The 20887-nt window shown below is 52.2% G+C and overlaps 1 protein-coding gene across 50 annotated transcripts in view; it reads right to left on the reverse strand.

Moving 5' to 3' along the window:
* TRERF1 (transcriptional regulating factor 1) overlaps positions 1-20887 on the reverse strand; it is a 217390-nt gene that overhangs the window by 35676 nt on the left and 160827 nt on the right. For 18 of the 50 annotated variants that reach the window (XM_084968115.1, XM_021098712.2, XM_084968110.1 and 15 more), the window contains 5 exons: positions 8395-10093; positions 6620-6666; positions 5591-5741; positions 3806-4114; positions 61-451 (listed from right to left, as the gene is read on the reverse strand). In XM_084968115.1, the coding sequence (XP_084824241.1) occupies positions 61-451; positions 3806-4114; positions 5591-5741; positions 6620-6666; positions 8395-9834 (2338 nt within the window). In that variant the 5' untranslated portion in view covers positions 9835-10093. The remainder of the gene's footprint in view (positions 1-60; positions 452-3805; positions 4115-5590; positions 5742-6619; positions 6667-8394; positions 10094-20887) is intronic. The other 32 variants (XM_084968129.1, XM_084968125.1, XM_084968119.1 and 29 more) reach the window with 4 other exon arrangements.

The following is a 20887-nucleotide window of genomic DNA, read 5'->3' on the forward strand; positions in this document are numbered from 1 at the left end:
GCAGATCCCCCACCAAGCTCTGCGGTGTAAACGAGAGGGAGCCGCGACGGGCCGACTCACTGGAGCGGCAGAGCAGCACGCGCGGCGTGGGCGTCAGGGGCGTGAGGGGCAGCTGCGGGTGGGCGCCGGGGCCGTGGCCGTGGCCGGAGATGAGCACGTTGCTGAAGAGCCCCGAGCCCTGGCGCACCGGGCTCAGCATGGGCGGGGGCGTGTAGGGGGGCAGCTCGAGGGCGGGGTCCAGGAGCAGGTGGTCGCCCAGGATGCGCGGGGAGCGCAGCTGGCTCTGGTACAGGGTGGCGCCCGAGTGCGAGGCGCCGGGGTTGGGGTGGTAGGAGGGCGGCGGCGGGATGAAGAGCGGCTCGGGCCGGTGCCGGAACTTCTTCTTCTCGGGCACGGCTTTGACCGGGTCCTCGGCTTTGGCCGCACCGGCCTGATGCTTCTTGGGAATTTCCTACAAAGGGAAGAACGATCCAATTCAGATACTTCCAATTCAGATGCTTGGGCTTTTCCCACAGGCCATTTCCACAGGCTGAGGGAAGCGGGACTTCTGTTGGAAAGGCGACTCCTCCCTTCCACCGCCTTCGCCTCCTCCTCCCCAGACCGCAGCCTCCTCTGCCTTAAGAAACCGTCGCATCCATTTCACACAAGGCGCGATCTGGTGGCTCCATTAGGGCGAAAATTTTGGTTCTGGAGGAAATGCCTAATGTCTGGAGAGGGATGGGGGTGGCAGGGAATAGTGGGTGGGCAAGAAAGAATAAATTCTCATTCTTCAGTGCTTATCACTGCATTCCCATCTGGTGAGTGGAATCCAGCTGAGGGGGCCCTTTAATTCCCCACCTCTCCCCCGGGGACAGACTTCAGGGACAGATAACACATGTTCCGAGAAGGGACAAAATAAATCTATACAGGGAAGCTAGGCAGAGGCTGCGGGACAGGAAGAGGGGGGTCAGGCCTAGGGGAGGCTCCCAGGGCCAGTGACCCAGTGGGTTCTCCTTCCAGGTCACATCAGGGCTGAGGCGAGCCGTCCAGGACCTTTGAGGGCCCCCTCCTGTGCGCCTGGAAATGGATGTGGTGACCCTCCCCCCTCACCACCCCTGCCCACTGCTCCCAGCATTCTCCTCTGCGGCAAGCCCTTCTCCTAGGTTGGTTTCCTGTCAGCCGTGTTAGTTTGTTTCATACTGGCAGAACCAAGCATAGCCTGGGAGGAAGATCGGCCACACAGGTACATACATACTAATAAGTAAACACATGCACGGAAAGAGATAAGCAGGGTATGCCAAAGCCAAACACAAACAGACTTGGTCGTGTGCCAGCATCAGCCCAGAAAACCCCAGAGCTGGGTGTGGCTGGAGAGGCAGTGGTATGGTTGGGGGAGTGGTGGGCATACCTGCAGAAAAGTTCTGGGCGGTCTGTGGTACCCTCCCAGGCCCCTCAGAGCCAGCTGTGGTCCCTGGCAATCCCTCTGCCCAGGGTGGCGCCTGAGCAGGAGGCCACAGGGGATGATGGGAAGGCTGGCCCTGGTCATGTGACCAGGCTCCTCCAGGCCATGTGACCTGCCTCAGTCACCCCTCAGCTCTGGGCTCCTCTTCCTCAGGGCCCCTTCTGCTGCCTTCAGCACTTCAGGCTGCCCCTCCTGTCTCTGCCTCAGCTTCACCATCTGCTAGGGTGCCGTCCCAGCCCCTTGGCGGGGAGCCTAGGGAAGCAGAGAGGTGGGGAAAGGAGAAGGGGCAGAGGGGCCCCAGACTCCCATCTCACCCTCAGGAGGCTCTCCTTAGGCCAGGGAGCTGCAACCTGCTTCCTGTCCCCACCAGAGGGCTCCTCATCGCCTGAGGCTGAGGAGAGAAGGGGCTGAGGAGGAGAGGGGGGCTGAGGAATGGGGAGAGGATGCCTGAGCCCCCAGACTTGGGGAGCAATCCCAACCCTTTACACCCTGTTCCCGGGTAGCTGATGAGGTGATTTCCATCCTGCACTGGAATCTAGACCTCTGACCACAGGGCCAAAGGTCTCTGCTGGGCTCTCCCTCTGTGCACCTCTGGTTCTGTTGCTCTAGCTTTAAACTGGAGCTTTCTGATCCTCCAGGCAAGATTCTGAGGACCCTGAGCCAGGGAAGGCACCAGAATGTCAAACCTGGATGTCACTTGAGAGGAGGCACTTACAGAGTTCCAGCCAAGCTAATCAGACTCTGGAGGCAGGGCCAAGAGCAGAGACGTTTACAAAGCTCCCCAGAGGGATGACGGTCCCTGATGGGTCCGACCCCGCCCTCTCAAGGTCAGGGGAGAAACCAAGGTGCTGAGAGGGGAAGGGTTGCAGCTGTCTGCATCCCAGCGGCCAGGAGCAGAGTGGGGATAAAAACTGGACTTTTTAATGTCTTTCTGTTAAGTGTCAGGACCTTGTTCACATTTACACAGTCCTACCTATGTGCTTCCACTTCGGTTTAGTTCCTCACAGTATCTCTCTCACCCTTCCCACAGAACCGAGTTCAGCTCTGCCTTCAAGGCCCTGCTCGGAACTCCCCTCACGATGCTCTTCTAAGGGAATTTGCACCAAACTTCCCCTGTAATAGGGCCCTTCATCCCGGGCCCTAATTACCTCAGCAACGCAGGTGTGTCCCCAGCAGCCACCCGGAGGGCATGGCTCTTTCTCGCCTGCCCTGCTCATCCTCTCACTGTCTTGTGTGTGTGTGTGTGTGTGTGTGTGTGTGTGTGTGTGGGAGGGCTGCTGCCTGGGGCTCTGACCCCTGTGTGACTAGGAACCTCACTGTCTCCAGTGAGGCTGGGAGCTCCCCAAGGGTAGAAACGCTACCTCTCCCGCCACATCAGGAACTTCCTCGGGCAAAGCAGGAGCCTGGTTGTGTCATTTCATCTCTGCCTGTTGCTGGCCCACAAGACCTGCCAGCTGATGAGACTCCCCCCCCCCCCCCCCGAGGGTCTCCATCCATCTCTCCTCTTCTGAGCTTCAATATTACATAGAGAACCCCAAAGGCTCTTCCTGGACTTTTCTAGTTCTCTTAATTATCTTTCTGATCCCTATTCTGACCCAAGCCCACCCTCCCACCTCCTGGATTCCCAGCAGCCACCTACTCTCCAAGGACAAATACGACCCGGCATACCACTCATGGGGAGGGGACAAATCTGAGGTGGTCAACCACAGGGATTACAGACTCGCCAGGGGTGGGAGGGAGTGGGGGGGAGAGGTCCCTGTCCCAGACCCGAGCTAAGCTGCTTGGCTGAAGCACTTGCAACTTGAGAAAAAAGAACTCAACGGTGAGTGAGAAACACAAGTCTCTTTGCTTTCTCGAGATTGGGGGTGGGTGGCTCAGTGGAATTACTTTGGGAGCCTTCATGAATCAGGTTCTCGGAGGGTACTGACGCAGAGATGATACTGCAAGTATCAAGTCTGGTAAGACTGACTGGCCATCAGAATGGATGTCAGGGCTACTGCTTGGAGGGCCCCATACACTAGGGGTGACATCTTTGGCTGCCGGATCTGAGGAGGTCCCGGCGGAGGGGCCTGGGCCCTGGGCAGGAGCTATTTAGTGTCTTGGACAGGTCTTGCATTTTTTATTAACTGTGATTACCTCTTCGGTTCTGGTCTCTCAGAATCTAACCCAGACCGTCAGCCCGGTAGAGTGGCAGGTGTTTACTGGGTAGCAGGCACTGTGGACACGGGTGGGAACTCCAAGGCAGCCATCGGGGCCAAGCCATGCCTGAGCCCAGGTCGGGGGCCCTGGCGCAGCTGTCCCCCGTCTCCGAGAAAGCAAAGGGAGGTCCCCACCCCAGGCAGGCGGGGCAGAGCAGCGACTCACAGCAGGCGGGCGGGGGGCAGCCCCTTGGGGGGAGTGCGGGGGGGAGAGGGTCATCCTCACGAGCACGGGCATCTCGTCGTCCGACACCGAGCTGGCTGGCTTGTCTCTGGCCGAGGGGGCGGCAGCGACGCTGTTGGCGAAGCCCTGAGAGCTGGGCTTGGGCGGCAGAAGCTTGACAGGGACAGACACGGGCATGACCATAGGCGTGAGGCCTTCCGCCTCGGCAGGGAGCTGCGGCGGAGGCGGAGGCGGAGGCGGCAGTGGCGGCTGCGGCTGAGGCGGAGGCGGCGGGGCCTTCTCTCCTTCCTCCTACACAGACAATAAAGGCTTTGATCCTGGGCCGAGAGCAGCTCTCCCAAGGGGGGTGCCCTGTGCCCTTCCTGAACCTGGAAGGTTCCTGGGCATCCCGCGTGGGTGACAGGGAACCAGGGCAGGGTGGTTTCCTTCCTGCCGCCCCGCGTCCCTCGGCGGCAGGGATGCCCGTGGGCAACGAACAAGGCCCTCTGTTCTCTACATTAAAAAAATTGTGACCTTGTATCACTTGTGCATTAAAACAAACGGTCAAGAAAAATTTTGTGTGGGTGTCACTGCTTTCAAAGAAAAAACGATATGGACTCATAATCAGGCAAAACAACACAACAACAAAACCCCCCAAATTAAAGTCTTGTGGAGGACCTTTTAATTCACTGGGCCTCAGTTTGCTCATCTGTCAAAAGGAAGACAAAGCTCTTTTAACTGGCATGATCAGGAGACGCAGTGACCTGGGTCACAGCAAAGGTTTTGGTGAAGAGAGTTAATCCCATGGCAACGATATTCAAAGAGTTGAGAAAAATTCTTTGAATTTTAATCTAACACTAAACCTGCATGGACAGGGAGGGGTTGGGATGGGCTGGGAGTGTGGGGTTAGTAGATGCCAACTGTTGCATCTGGAGTGGATAAGCAATGAGATCCTGCTGGATAGCACAGGGAGCTATGTCTCATCACTTGTGATGGACCATGATGGAGGATAATGTGAGAAAAAGAATGTGTATATATATATGTGTGTGTGTGTGTGTGTGTGTATATGTATGTCCATATATATGTGTGTATATATATATGTATATATATGTATATATATGTATATATATGTGTGTGTGTATATATGTGTGTATATATATGTATGTATGTATATATATATATGTATATGTATATGTATGACCGGGTCACTTTGCTGTATGGCAGAAATTGACACAAAATTGTAAATCAACTATGATAGAAAAAATAAAAATCTTTATAAAAAAATTCACCCTGTGTGGCTAGTTCACCACGTGGATATCCTACCTGGATAATCCTGAGGGCATTTAAAGGTCTTCAGATGCTAGAGTCTAACACTAGTGCCCTGGTGAACAGAAAAGGCTGGCTGGAGCCTGACAGTCAACAGTAGCCTCCACTGGCCATCACTGACGGATCTGGAAGGCCCAAGGGACCCCAGTCTTGACTGTCAAGCAGCAGGAGTTAAAAAAATAATACATCTCCATGTTTTCTTGCTGTCTTCTCCAAGAGGTATGTAGGCTGGGATCCCCTTAAAGGATTTCTACCACCTCTGTTCTGGACTCTTGTTCACAAAGCCGGTGGCAGTGGGGACCGTGTGACCTGGCTGGCTCCCAGCAGCAAAGCTGAAGCACTTCTGTTAAGGAAGGACTACGCCTCTCAGTGACATGGGGGCTCACGTCACTCTGTCTGACGGCAGCAAAGCAAAGCAAGCAGCACATGGCCTGGGAAGGAGCAGGGCTGATGCCGACTCACCTGTTTGAGGCTGGGCGAGGCCCTCATCCCCCCGTGGGACCGCATGTGCCCGTTCAGGGCAGGCAGGCTCTTGAACTCCTTCAGGCAGATGGAGCACGTCAGCTTGTTCTTGGCATCAAACTGCTCCCCAAACACTCCTTTTGGCTGGCCACTGCTCAAGGGGAGGGCCAAGCGGAGAGGACACGCACAGTGATAAAGGGGAACAGTGACTTATCACAAGACCTCACACCCCACAATGAACCCATTTCATTCATCCAGAGCACCCAGGGCCACAGTCCCACTTGTAGCGCCCCAGTTGCTTTCTGAGAACTAAGTCCAATTTACAGATGGACTTAGTTCATCTGTAACTAAGATCCTCAAGATCCTGCAAGAGTTGAACCAAATGTCTTCCTTCATTCTAGGCTTTCAGGGGCTTGGCCCCATTCCCCTGCCCCCATGCTTATTATCCATCTAGGGTCAGCTTGGGTCTCTTCCAGAAGGCTTCCTTTAGAGACCTGTGTTTAAGTCTTCTGGTTCAACCTCCAGATCACACGCCTTAGCAGTTTATCAGGTTCTGGCTAAGTTTTTATTTACCACGGCCACCAGGCGAGAAAACAAGACCGTGCTATGATCCACTGTGGCATCCTCAAAGCTTAGCGCTATGCCTGGCACACAGTAGGTACTCAATAAATACTGAATGCATAGGGGATAGAACATGGGCTCTGGAGTCCACCCCAGCATCCCTACTTCCTCGATGTGCTACTTTAAGCTCTCTGAGCCTCAGTTTTCTCGTGCGTAAAATAATAGTAATTATAGCCAACAATGGTTGAGTGCTCACTTTGTAGTGGGCACATGGAAATCACACCCACTCTTGCTCAGTTACCTTATTACACACAAGAGAGAGTAACAGTAAGCGCTCAAACACAGTAACTGCTATTATTATTCTTATACATTTCTTTGAGGAATGGCTTTGGAAATGAATCATGAGACAATCCAGGGAAATCTCCCAGTCTCCCCAAATGCCAACGAGCCTCCATGTATCCAACATACCTTGACTCAGGGGACCCCGGCTGGGCTCTGCCATCAGGTACGTGCATCTAATTTGAGCCATGCAGGGCACCGGAAGAAAGAAGAAAGAAAGAAAAAAAAGAAAAAAAACCATGTGTTTCTGATGGGAGGGGTCCTTGAGCAGCAGGAACCCCCAGGGCCTGCACTTCTAGGGTTCTTCCCCGCTCTCCCCCTCACGCCCACTGGGCTCACGGCCACTCCTGACCTTATTCTTCCACACCTGAGGCTTCCAGACTTCTTGCCCTTGACGGTCCCGGGTCTGGGGCCCCGCCCTCTCAGGGGGCCCCACCGGCCACAAGCCCGCTAGGACTCATTCCCCACCTCCTTCCTTCCTGCTCTCCCGTCCACCCACTCTGTGCACAGACAGGCTCCATTCCCTCGAGAGACAGCATCAAGCTGGGCAACTTCCTGCTGGAATTCCTTCCCAGCCCTGTCCTCTTATTTTCATAATCACAAAGGTTCTCCGTTACCACTGGCCCAAGTCCTAAACACAACAAGGTCATGGGGAGTTCATCTCTGGCCTTCACCCCTCCTCACAGCCCCCTTCCTCTCTATCCTGGTCCTATTCAAGGTGACCTCCCCCACCCCCAGACCCTGTTGTCACATGAGTGTAGCACCTGCAACACGCCAAGGCATGAATGGTGCCCAGCACACCGCAGGGTGGTTTTGTGACCAAATACATCTGGGGAACAATCAAGGGTTAGCAAGGGTCACCCGCAAGCTGAATCTGGCCTACAGACACGGTTTGCCTGGCTAGACTGTTTTTAAATATCCTGACTAGGAGCATCATGAGATGGGGCATCGGGTCTCCTATCTACTGCAGACCTTATCATCTCCTACCAGGCCGTGTGGCTTATTGACTTCACCTGCCTGGATCCTGAGGGCAGCGAAGGTTTTTCATCTCTGCAGCTATATGAGGTCTCCCCTTGGGGATGCTCACGGTGCACATGAGCATGTTAAAGACCCTGAGAAGCCCAGCAACACAGCACCCTCTTTTACTTTAAAAAACCCTCCATCCAGAGAACCCATTCCTCTTCCCCAGCAATATCCACTAAACATTCTATGAACTCTTTTTTTTTTTTTTTTTTTTTTTTTGCTTGTTAGAGCCACACCTGCAGCATAGGATAAGTTCCCAGGCTAGGGATCAAATTGGAGTTGTAGCTGCCAGCCTACACCACAGCCACAGCAACCCCAGATCTGACCTACACCAAGGCTCATGGCAATGCTGGATCCTTAACCCACTGAGCCGAGGCCAACGATGGAACCCGCATCCTCATGGATCCTAGTCGGGTTCGTTAACTGCTGAGTCACGAACGGAACTCCTCTATGGAACTCTTATTTGGAGCAACGTCCTTTGAGAAATGCTGTCATGACGAGGTCTCCCTCGCAAAGGGGGAACAGGTGCCCAGGACATTCCCTAAGGATATAGTTCTAAGGGGGCCAGACACCGTTACTGGCTGGTCCTGGTCCCCGAGCGCCTGATCAGACCTTGACCATGACATGCATCGTTCGGGACCGCTATGGTATTTTTGCCCTCTCCTTAGTGAGATTCTAAGCTCTAGGGGTGAAGCCCTGAGTCAAAATGGACTCTGAATTCCAATGGCTTGGCATAGACAGCTTCTGGTCAATGTTTGTGGAATAAGGCAAGAACGGAAGTGCTGCAGGGGTTGGGAGGGAGGACCTGGCACTGCACAGACTCAGCTGGCTGGCCCAGGAGCACACCCCGATACCAAGGGCAACATCCATGGTGGGAGTACCTGGGGCCACATGGCACTGGGAGACAACTGCTGGTGCTGAGGCCCCATGTTGTTGAGGTGGATGCCACTGGGGGACAGGAGCGGCCGGTGCGGGAGGGCACTGCTGACCCGGTTCAGGTCCGAGCTTGCCGGGTCTCCCATTCCTGTATCTGGAGGCCCCAGGTCCCCGTGGGAGCTCAGCATGGCCTGGGCCTGCCGGTCACTTGGATAAGTCTTGGGCTGACTGTCCTCATGCTGCTGGTGCTGGGGCAGGTGGCTCTGCTGGTACAGAGGGTGGCCGTAGGGCTGCTGAGGCTCCTGGTAGTAGTACTGGGGCATGGAGCCCAGCTGAATCAGCTGGACAGCGTGCGCCTGCTCCGGGGTGTACTGGTGGGGGTCCCTGTGGTAAGAAGGGGGCTGCAAGTGCATCTGTGGCTGCTGCGGCTCTTGCAAATGCTGCATCACGGGTTGGGACTGAAAATACTGAGGTATCTGCATCGAAGCCTGCCGCTGCTGCAGCTGCTGCTGTTGCTGCTGCTGTTGCTGCTGGGGCTGTGACGGGCGAAGCGGCTGCAGGGGCGGCTGCATTTCTTGCATCGACATACGCTGCTGCCCAGTTTGCTGCTGCTGCGGCTGGGGCTGCTGCTGCGGGTAATACTGGTGCTGCTGTATCTGCTGCATGTGCGGGGACAGCATCTGGGGGGCCTGCAGGGACTGTCCTCCTTGCACTGGCATCTGTGCCAGGGGCTGCTGGTAGTCATAATACAGGTGCCCTTGGCTTGGGTGCTGCCCAACCTGAAGAGCTGGTTTGGACAGCCCACCTGTGAAACCAGGGTGAGGCTGCTGGGGCACCTGCTGGTAGCGGGAGGGGACGGCCGGTGCTGGGGGTTCCATGGGCTTCTGGGACAGCAACTGGCGGAGGGCACTGTCCGGGGCTCCGTCCATCACTGACGACTGGGTGTGCAGCACCTGGGCCATATTGTTGACCTGAATCCGCAGGTTTTGGTTGGCAAACACCTGGGTGAAAGAGTCTAGCTTGTGCAGGACACCGCTGGTGAGCTTCTGGGTCCGGATCTCGCTGGCCTGGGAGTAGGTGTACTGGAAGCCATCGGCGGGCTCCGCCTGGGCCGGTGCCCCCCACATCATGTTTGAGTTGGTCAGGTTGCTGCGTAGCTGGACGTGGTTTCCAGGCCCTGCGGGCCCTCCCCACCCTCCCTGCCTTGAGGTATCCACTTGGCCAAGGTTTTTGGAGCCAACAGGCAAGCCTAGACCGTCCCGAGGATCTTGAGGGAAGTGGGGGGAGATGGGTGATGCCTGAGGAGCATCCATGGCAGCGCCAGGGACCGTATTCCCATAGCTGTGGTTCAGCCCGCCGTGGACGCCAAGAGGTGGCTGTTGGTAGAAAAGGTTCTCACCACCATGGGCCACGTGGTTGGTCTTGTACAGTTGCTGATCCCCCATGGTGCCTGCCTTGGTCGTGAACGTCCAGCCACAAAACCATAAAAAACAGGTCAATGACACAAACCCGAAAGGACTGAAACCCTGAGAAGCAGAGAGAGAGCGTCCACACTACTCCACGGCTGACATGTCCGTGCCCGTGGCTGGAGCCAGGTGTTCCTGTTGGCCTGTACCACACATGTGCAGAGCGGGGGGGTTTACATCCTCACCCGGGCTGAGGTAGGGACCAAACGCCACCGTGGTGAAGAGGTGCCGCTCACACCTGCAAGACAAGATGCAGAGGACAGGAAGGGATTTACCTGATACTCTGAAGTGAGCAAGTTTATCTACCACAACCCATTATAGAAATAAATACGACACAGGGGAGTTCCCGTCCTGGCACGGTGGTTAACGAATCCGACTAGGAATCATGAGGTTGCGGGTTCAATCCCTGACCTTGCTCAGTGGGTTAAGGATCCGGCGTTGCCGTGGGCTGTGGTGTAGGTTGCAGACGAGGCTCGGATCCCATGTTGCTGTGGCTGTGGTGTAGGCCAGCGGCTACAGCTCCGATTCAAGCCCTAGCCTGGAACCTCCATATGCCGCGAGAGTGGCCCAAGAAATGGCAAAAAGGCAAAAAAAAAAATTTTTTTTTCTATTTTTTTAATTAATGATTTTTTTTTCCATTATAGCTGGTTTGTAGTGTTCTATCAATTTTCTACTGTACAGCAAGGTGACCCAGTCACGCATACATACATTCTTTTTTCTCACATTATCACACTCCATCATGAGTGTCTTAGACTAGATAAACAATGAGGTCCTGCTATATAGCACAGGGAACTATATCCAATCACTTGTGATAGAATATGGTGGAAGATAATATGAGAAAAAGAACATACACATACATATGACTGGGTCCCTTTGCTGCAGAGCAGAAATGGGCAGAACACTGTAAATCAACTGTAGTTAAAAAAAAAAAAAAAAAAAGACATAGCCGGTTTCATACATGCTGCACTTTTACACTGATTCTGTAGATCTTGACCCCCATGTGAGAAGTGAATTCTCTACTTTCAAGCCATTGCACAATGGCTCGTTAATTCAATGTTTTGCTCACTGATTAATCCATCCATTCTTCTGAGACCCTGCTACAGAAAGCCCAGCACTATCCTAGGACCTGTAGGGGATATGAAAAAATTTTAGACCTTCATCAATCAATTCATCTGGTCAACAAATATTTATTTATTAGACATAGACATCTACTAAGTATAAGGTACAATGCTAGGAAATAAGACACGGGTCAGCTCTCAAGGCACTTATGGTTAGAAAAGTTAGTTGGTCACATGATTAACTTCAGTATAAGGTGGAAAGAGATGCACATAATAAAAAGCTAAAAATAAGAGATAAGGAGCTCACAGACTGTGGACTGTGTTTCCAGCAGAAGAAGAGACTTGGAGAAAGTTTCAAGGGAGAGTATGCACATGTCAGTCCATAGCTCCCTGCTTCCTTGGGGTCCCTGTTTCCTTGGGGTCCCTGCTCAGGGAAACATCTGTGTACAGTGCTAACCACCTGGCTGGAAGCCAATGGCGTGCGTGACTCCAAAAAATAGGCTGGGCCATTCAGATTCCCCCTCTTAGAAACATGAACTAGGACATTTTGAGAGAGTGGTTGAGTCTGATTCCAAATCACACAGGTTCTTTTATGAACTTCACTTTTTTTTCTTTTTTTTGTCTTTTAGGGTCACATCCATGGCATATGGAGGTTCCCAGGCCAGGGATTGATTCAGAGCTACACCTGCCGCCTACACCACAGCCACAGCAACACCGGATCCTAACCCACTAAGCGAGGCCAGGGATCGACCCTGTGGCCTCATGGATACTAGTCAGATTTGTTTCTGCTGAGCCATGATGGGAATTCCTCTTTCATGAACTTCAAATGGGGGTGTGTAAACCCCTGGGAGTGCACTAAGACTTTCCAAGCACTACCCACACATGCGAAGTTATGAGAATCAGTGTCCAGTTCCTCAACTTCCATAAAAACCCTTTTCTAGGACTAAAGAGAGACAGTCCTGCGGGACATTTGGTTCTGTCCAAAATGCCTGTAAGACACTGGGTCCATAAGACATTTGGCCCATGTCAAAAGGTCCTTGAAATCTGGTCTCATTCAAAACCCCCATAAAGCTGGAGTTCCCTGTCGTGGCTCAGTGGCAATGAACCCGACTACTGTCCATGAGGATGGGGTTGCTCAGTGGGGTTAGGGATCTGGCATTGCCCTGAGCTCTGGGCGGTTGGGATCTGGCGTTGCTGTGGCTGTGGCTGTGGTGTAGGCGAGCAGCTGCAGCTCCGATTTGACCCCTAGCCTGGGAACTTCCATATGCTGTGGGTTCAGCCCTAAAAAAAAAAAAAAAAAAAAAAAAAAAAAAGAGAGAGAGAGAGAGAGAGAGAGAGAGAAAACGTTCATAAAGCATATTTGGTCCATGCCAAATGGTTCTGGACGGGATTAAATGCCTGCTAACCAGCTACAGATGTGCAAGATGTCCTTTTATTATACCTGCTCTTTCACATCAGCCCTCTTCCTTTAGGAAAGAAAGACAAACCTCTTAGTCATTCCAGCCCAAATCTTAACTAGGCTTATGCCCCAGGGGTAACTCCCCCAGCTGCCACACAAGGGGAACAGAACACTGAGAAAGCAAGCAACTCTATTAAAGAAGTAAGTAAACCTTTGCAAGTAAGCTGGGTGGTTTCCAATTCTTTTTTTTTTTTCCCATTAGGAAACCTAATAGAAGTAATTAAACTATAATTGTTAGTGATAGATCACTATGTGATTTTTGGACTTGTACTTGCATCTGTTAGTTTTTGCCAATGAGGGTTTTGAGTGTTTGTATCTACAGAAAATGAAATATGGAATTATAGTCAGTGCTGAAGCTTATCTCATAGCTCATGCAACAAATAGCATTCTTCCATGGATGAATTAAAACACAGAAGAAATAACCCAGCACCAGCTCTCTCTGGACCTGGGGGAGAACTGCATGGTGTGTGAGCTCAGTGAAAACCTGAGCTGTACACCCTGACCCCATCACACACACACACACACGTGTGTATTATCCATCCATAAAAAAATTATCTTCAAAAGTCATCCAGCATCACCATCTAAGAGGAGTATCTTCCACATAATTTTAGTTTTTATGTTTATTAATTATTTATCCAAATTTGAATACATTTGACTTTTTTTGATCAATGGCATACTATTACTAATCATAATGATAATTCAGACAAAATGAAAATTTTAATACTTAAAGCTTTATGATTTCAGGAAACTAAAAAGTTTTAACCATACAAAATAGTTACAGAGAAATATGATAAGGAAGTAAATGAAAGACTTTTGCACAAAAACATACTACATATATTACACTGGGATGAAATTCCATGGGGGAAGGGAAACGGAAATAAAATTTCAAGGAGAGGAGTTCCTGTCGTGACTCAGTGGTTAATGAATCCGACGAGGAACCATGAGGTTGCCAGTTCGATCCCTGGCCTTGCTCAGTGGGTTAAGGATCTGGCGTTGCCATGGCTGTGGTGTAGGCTGGCAGCTACAGCGCCAGCTAGACCCCTAGCCTGGGAACCTCCATATGCTGCAGGTGTGGCTGTAGAAAAGACAAAAGAAAAAAAAAAATCAAGGAGAAAAAGGAACACTGACAGTTAACAGACGCGTGTGTGCATTGGATGATGGTGGGTATCAAATTCCTATGGTGTTTAGATTCCATTGGATAAACTGAAAACAGTGATGTAATAGTTTTACTTAAAAATATCAATGTTTACAGTGTACTGGAAATTGCATCTCCTGCAAGAGTATGATAAAAAAAATATAGATGTAAACTTAAAAATGTGCGAGGGGGCACGTGGTTTTGCAAAGTTCATTTGTGGGGACTCTGAAGCAGAAAGTGTGAAGACCACTGGAGCAGGCCCCCTTCAACTGGGAGCCAGCCAGAGCTGCTCTCTGTCCCTTTCTGAATGACAAAAGAAAGAGATGGACAACTTCAGGGTGAGAGGTCTGCTTCGGGGGAGTGGTGGGTGGAAGAGGGAAGCAAGGGGAGGAAAAGGTTGGCCAGAGATGCCCAGAGCAGGTCCTGAAGGTGAAGTTCTCCAGCCAGGAGGACTCCCAGTGACCAAGACCAGCTCAGAGGGTCTGAGCTCCTGGCTACTTCACAGGCCCGCTGCCAAGTTCAGAGCAAACCCAACATCCTCACCCCCAAAATGGACACTCCTCCGAAGTCTTGCCCTTGACTCCCCACTAGCCCTTAACCAATCACCACAACCTATTAATTTACCTCCTAGTTATTTTTCCTAACTCCACCCATGTTTCTCCCGTGCCTTGTCTATCATCCTAATCCAAGACTCGGTATCTATCTTCTGCACTTTTCCCATAGCCTTCTTCTTCTTCTTCTTTTTTTTTTTTTTTTGGTCTCTTTAGGGCTACACCTGCACCATATGGAGGTTCCCAGGCTGGGGGTTGAATCAGAGCTGCAGCTGCCAGCCTACACCACAGCCACAGCAATGCCAGATACAAGTCAAGTCTGCAACCTGCACCACAGCTCACAGCAACACTGGATCCTTAACCCAGTGAATGAGGCCAGAGGTTGAAGCCACATCCTCATGGATACTAGTCAGGTTCATGACTGCTGAGCCACAAGGGGAACTCCACCAGCAGCCTGTGTTTTAATGAGCCCCCCTCCCCCCCCCCCCCGTTGAGTCTGACACCCTCTCAAGTTGGAGGCCGACTTGGATAAGGTTAACCAGTCTCCCCACATTCAGATGAAGAAGCTGAGGCCCAGAGGTGTAACTGCCAGACCTACAACAGTACCTGACTTACAGCAGTAGGCAATCAAGAATCTTCTATTACGGGAAAGAGAGGGAAAATGACTTAGGGAAAAGGACGTAAGGTGGTAACAGAAAAACAGGATGCTACTTATTTTACATTGCATTTACACACACACACACACACACACACACACACACACACACACACACACACACACACACACACACACACTTCTTTTTTGGCCGCACCCGCAGCATATGTAAGTTCCTGGGCTAGGGATCGAATCCGAGCCCCAGCTGTACCTAGGCCACAGCTACAGCAATGCCAGATCCTTAACCCACTGTGCCAGGCTGGGGATTGAACCTGGAACACCACAGAGACAAGCCTGATCATTGACCCACGGCACCATAGTGGGAACTCCAATTTATGTTTTTTTTTTGCATAGGTACTATATTCACAGAGTTCAAAATTGAAAAGATAAAAACAGAGCATACGAAAGAGTGAAAATTATGCCAAATAAATGCTTGAAAATAAAATGAAAAGTTAGAGCAAAAAAAAAATTTTTAAAGGGTATCTGCCGAAGGTCTTCCTCCCACCCCTGCCCTCAGACACCCAGCACCCCTCCTGGAACAATCACTCAGGTTCCTCTATATTCTAGAGACATGTTGCTCACGCATAAATGCTTTTACACCCCCCCACCCCCACCCCTTTGCACAGCCAGTAGCAAGCCAGGCCCACAGCTTAGCATATCTTATCAAAAGCCTACCTTATGTTTTTTATTTTTGGCTATGCCTGTGGCATGTGGAAGTTCCCGGGCCAGGAATCGAATCTGTGCCACATCAGTGACCTGAGCCACAGCAGTGATAATGCTGGATCCTTAACCCGCTAGGTCACCAGGGAACTCCCCCAAAGGCTATCTTAGACAAATCATTTAAAACCTGGAAACTGTTCTTTATGGATTAGTCCATCCCACAGAACTGTTATAACACCAACTCAAGATTTAAGTCTTTATTATTTTTCTAATAGGGTAATGGCTTTGCTCATGACACACGACACTTCCTATTAGGCAACTGACACGAGGAGCTTTTCCATTCATAACCAAATTAATAAAATGACTGCTTTCACATTTCTTGGTCAAATCCCTCCTTACTCTGGGATTTCAGATTCAGTCTGACCAAAAAACCCCATCTGCTCAGACCCTGAGATGCTCTCTGTTCCCCATGAAACACTATCAGCGAAGGACCTTCTGAGCCCATCTCCCCACGGGCTGTCTGAACACTCCAAGGCAGGAACAGCATCCTACCTGTCCTGGGTCTCCAGGGCTTGGGACACAGCAGATGCTCAATAAACACTCCCTGCGCTGAAACGCCGAGCCAAACAGAGAAGACGCAGAGAGTTTCACCCTCGAGTTTCCATGCTTCTGACATGGACCCCGGGCCAGAATTCACTATTTTCTCTTCAGGGCACAGAGCCATGGAATGCTGGACATATTAAAAAGGCTCTACAGAGATGTTTTAGCACAGGGGTTTTCTGTACAGGGCCAGCTGGTAAACACTTTCAGCTTTGGGGCCATATGATGCCTGTTGTAACTCTGCAGTTGCAGCGTGAAAGCAGCCATCAGCAATATACGAATGGGTGTGGTTGTGTTCTCATGCTACTTGATTTATGGACTCTGAAACCTGAATTTGATATAATTTTCACATGTGAAGAAATAGTGTTCTTCCTTTGATTTTTCTTCAAGCATTTATTTATTTACTATTTATTTATTTATTTTGATTTTTAGGGCCGCACCTATGGAAGTTCCCAGGCTAGGAATGGAATAGTAGCTATAGCTGCTGGCCTACGCCACAGCCACAGCCACGGCAAGTAACATGGGATCCAAGTCAAGTCTGCCACCTACACCACAGTTCACGGCAACGCAGGATCCTTAACCCACTGAGCAAGGCCAGGGATCGAACCCATGCCTGCATGGATACTAATCAGATTTATAACTCGCTGAGCCACAGTAGGAGCTCCCTGAGCATTTAAACATGTTAAATAAAACTCTTTCTGGCTCACATGTCATACAAGAACAGACTGGGTGGAGGGGGCTGGACTTGGCTGACCCCTGTTCTAATGCATCAAAGGCCCTCTCCCCTCCCTCCCCACCCCCAGGGCACCAGGAGACGGAGCACAGTCTGCAAAGAAGATGTCTGTCCAAAAGGACCATCCTTTGAACCGGAGAGAGGAGAGAGGGTGAGAGGAAGTTGACTTTGGCCAAGGGCTCAGCGAGACTTGTTTGCTTACAATTCGGAAGGGGTAACACCCTGCTCCCGCCAGACCACCATCGCTTGTTTGAGGAAGAAAAACCCCAAAAGATTTTCCTTTTTCCAACACCAGGCCTGCCTTCAGAGACTGTCTACACGATTCCCCAAGTGACTTGGCTTCAGCTTTAGTCAAGACTTCCTCTGAGGTCTGTCAAAAGAGCTTAACTTGGATCCTCCTGGGATTCAGCTCCCCAAAGGAGGCAGAAGCCAAGGGCAGTTCTCCAAGTCGTGGGCTTGTGGCTCCTGGTCTCCTTTAGAACAACAATGTTGTTCTAAATGCTTTCTGACTGGTCTTCTAAATAAAGCCAGTGGGTGTTTTAGAATCCAGTAACCTCATTATCGTGGACGAGTTGTGCCAATGCGGGCGATTAGCAAGGAAATCTTCCTCCTCACGGAGTGACCACCCCCCTGCCCCCCGCTCCTTCAGGGCACCCCGGCTCCCTGCCCGGGGCTCACGCTGACTCTCAGCTCTGGAAGGATTTTCCAGGCTTCCTCTGGACCCCAAGAGGCATGTAATTCTCCATCTCTGACTCTCACTCAGGCATCGATCACTTCCTCCAAGTCCCCAGGACTAGGAAGACGCCTGACTCACAGCCCAGGAACCTTCGCGTGGAGAGTGTGAACTTGGCTTCCCGGGGACAGCTCTCCCCCGGGAAATGGGGACTGGAGCCACTTTGCTTTCTGGTGTGTGGGTCCTCATGGGCAGCGCCCTCTCCTCTAGGCCAGCAGTGGTTCCCCACCAAGGAATGACTATTGTCCCTCCCCGGATGACTGCCACACGCCACTTCCTTCTCCCCCTCTCTAGCTGGCATGGCATGGTGAGGATGCTGAGGACACGGGGAAGAAAGGGGGGACTGCAGGCATCTAGGGTGGCTTCCCAGAGGAGGCAGCCATGGTTCGAACCCGCCTTGTTCATATACTCCTGGGAAACAGTTTTTAAACCAGCCCCCTGGACAAATGGCTAGGACTGGGTGGGGAGACTAGGGATATGGGACGAGTTGGGGGTTGATGAGATCTGCAGAGAGAAGGCAGGGGAGACAGCAGAGCAATGCACACGAGTCCCTGGGTGACCTGAAGGTCGACTGCTTCACAATCTCGCGTTTCTCCCAAGGAGTTGCGGCTAGAAGTCCAAGAGCAATCGGTGATCATATTTTGCCAGGAGATCTGACTTGGCCATGACCACAGGCCTTGCCGCCGGGAGGCTGGCATCTGTGATCAGTTTTGTCCTTTATATTCTTTCCTACAAACTCGGATGGAGAACCTACTGCACCAGGATGCCACGAGGAGAGATTAAAAACCCTCAAACCTGTGTCCTTTAAAGCCCATCATCTCTGGGGTGGGGGGAGGTACCGAACTTCCTAAAGATCCAAGAAATTTTGCAAGGAGGAGGCAGAGGAGGCAGAGAAAGGCCTGGAGAGGGTGGGGGTGGGGGAGAAAGGTCACTCCAGCCAGGGCCCAGGAGGCCCCCTGGGCAGACCTTGCTGCTGGGGACTCAAGGAGGGTCTCAGCAGGGTGGCCGGCTGGAGGGGTGTGGGCCAGGGCTGCAGGGAGGGTCCATCCACTCCCACCCCCGAGGACCTGAGGCTCAGGACTGGTGAGTCAGCTCCTGGGACGGCAGCCAAGGAAAGATCCCCGTCCCCGCAGCTGTCCCGGGCAGGGCAGGGCAGGGCAGGGAGGTAGGGAGGCGGCCCTCTGACGCAGCCCCAGGGAGCGTGGGGTGACGACGGGGGGGAAGGGGGTGACTGGTGGGGAGATCTGGCCTCATTGGCTCCACCCCAGCCTCAGAGCAAATTATAAACCTAAGAAAACACAAGTCAAGCATCGGAGGGCTCCGTTCCTATCACTCAAGCCCCACGCCCAGCACCCTGGCCGAGCTGCCAAGGGGCCTCCAGCAGGACAATGGCACAGACCTGCTTCCTCTGCAGGGGACAGGAGGGGAGGGGCTGACACTGTCCCCTAGGGCTTCACCAGGCCCGCAGACCTTCGTGCCCTAGGCTTCCAGGCAGGCCGAGCGGTTAGGGGTTCAGTTCCCAAATAGAGCAGCTGGCTTCATTTTGGGCTGTGATTTTTTTTTTTTTTCTTCTTTTTAGGGCTGTGCCCTTGACATATAGAAGTTCCTGGGCTAGGGGTGGAATTGGAGCTATAGCTGCCAGCCTACACCACAGCCACAGCCACGGCCATGCCAGATCTGAGCTGTGTCTGTAGCCTACACCACAGCTCATGGCAATGTCGGATCCTTAACCCACTGAGCGAGGCCAGGGATCGAACCCGCGTCCTCATGGATACTAGTCAGGTTCCTAACCTGTTGAGCCACAACGGTAACTACTGGTCTGTAATTGTGAAGACATGAGACTATATAAAAAACAAATGCCCCTGGACACACAGGCCCAGAGAAGGAGTGTGTGTCTTGGGGAAAAGCACCCCCCTTCTTTCTGGAAAACAGCAGCTCCCTTGCATGTGAAGTGACTGCACAAGTGTCCTTGTGGCCACGTTTCTGTCTGTTTCTCTTGGTCCTTCTGTCCACATTTCAGACAGGAGGTACCCCAGGTTGTGATGTCAGTGCCACACTCAGCATCCTGTCAACAAAAGGCCCCATCCTTGGGCAATGTCACGGGCCCCCCAGGCTCTCCGCTTGGAAGATAAGGGGCCTTGGACAAGCACAGCCCTTCTGGCTCAGAGTTTTAAGACTCTGCGGGCAGTTCTAGGAGTGAAGTAACAAGCCAGAGGACCTCTGGTGTCCGGGGCTGGAGGCCTTCCCATCGGCATTTCCTGGGTCGCTCCCCATTCTGGGCCCCAGTGGACTGGGTTCTGGCTGATCCTCCTCGCCCCGCCCCCACCCCTGCCTGGTGGGTGTGGACTTTCCAAGGGCAGCTGGAGGTCCCTCTGGCCCATCTCTGGGACCCAGCCCCTGCTTCATGCCTGGTACTGCACTGGGCAGGCATTTGCTGTGCGGAGCCAGACAGAGGGTTTCGTGGCTCACTTCCCACTTCCAGTCGCCCTGGAGCCCCTGGACTGAGGTCTGACTCAGTGGCTGGGCTACCCCTGGCAAGGCCTCCTTTGTCCCTGTGCCGAGAGCCACCAGCCTTCTCAACTGCCCCTTGGTGAGAGGGCACCCTGAACAGGCTTCCAGGGCCTGAGGGGAGCTGCCGAGGGAGGGGAAGCAAAGGCTAACAGACTGAGGATGGAAGCAGGAGAAGGGTCTGCAGGAGACATGCCCCCGGGAGCTGCAGAGACCAGTTTCGTCAGGAGGGTCTGGTTTCCAGTGAAAGCACACCCCCGTGAAGATAAACTGCATGCTTCCATTCACAGATGCTTCTAGGAACTCAAGCGTCACAGAATAAAGTTGGAGTGGACATTTACCCAAGGGTCCCACAGTTGACACTGTGTGTGGATGACAAGAGGCCCAAGGGGTTGACTTCTGTCTACGAAACAGCTACTGGGAGGCCTCGGAATCAAGAGGGTATCCTGCCCCTTTCTGTGTTTGCTCCCTCTGCTGGTAATCCTTAGGGTGACTGTTTTCTATATTTATGGCCGCACCTGCAGCACAGGGAAGTTCCCAGGCCAGGGACTGAATCTGAGCCAAAGCTTCGACCCACACCACAGCTGCAGCCATGTGGGATCCTTTAACCCACTGCACCAAGCCAGGGATCGAACCTGCACCTCTGCAGCAGATTCTTAACCTGCAGTTGGATTCTTAACCCATTGCACCAGATGGGAACTCCTGAGGTGTTCTATTTTTCAACCAACACTAGATTTTAAGTTCTAGAGGAGCAGACCTGTGTCTTAATACCTCTGCTCTTATACCTCTCCCTCCCTTCTGCCATAAGCAGTGTTTGACCCAAAGCAGATCCACTCAGTGTTTACAGAATGCGGCAAATTCGTCAAACATCACCCCTGAGCACCTAGCATAAGAAAGACAATCCCCTTCTGAAGAAGCCAATGTGGTCCAGCATTAAGCC

Source organism: Sus scrofa, chromosome 7 (genome assembly GCF_054392235.1).
Source record: "Sus scrofa isolate SSC_HxYL_T2T_F1_AM1 chromosome 7, Sscrofa_HxYL_maternal_Yorkshire_Landrace_v2.0, whole genome shotgun sequence".
Lineage (NCBI taxonomy): Eukaryota > Metazoa > Chordata > Mammalia > Artiodactyla > Suidae > Sus > Sus scrofa.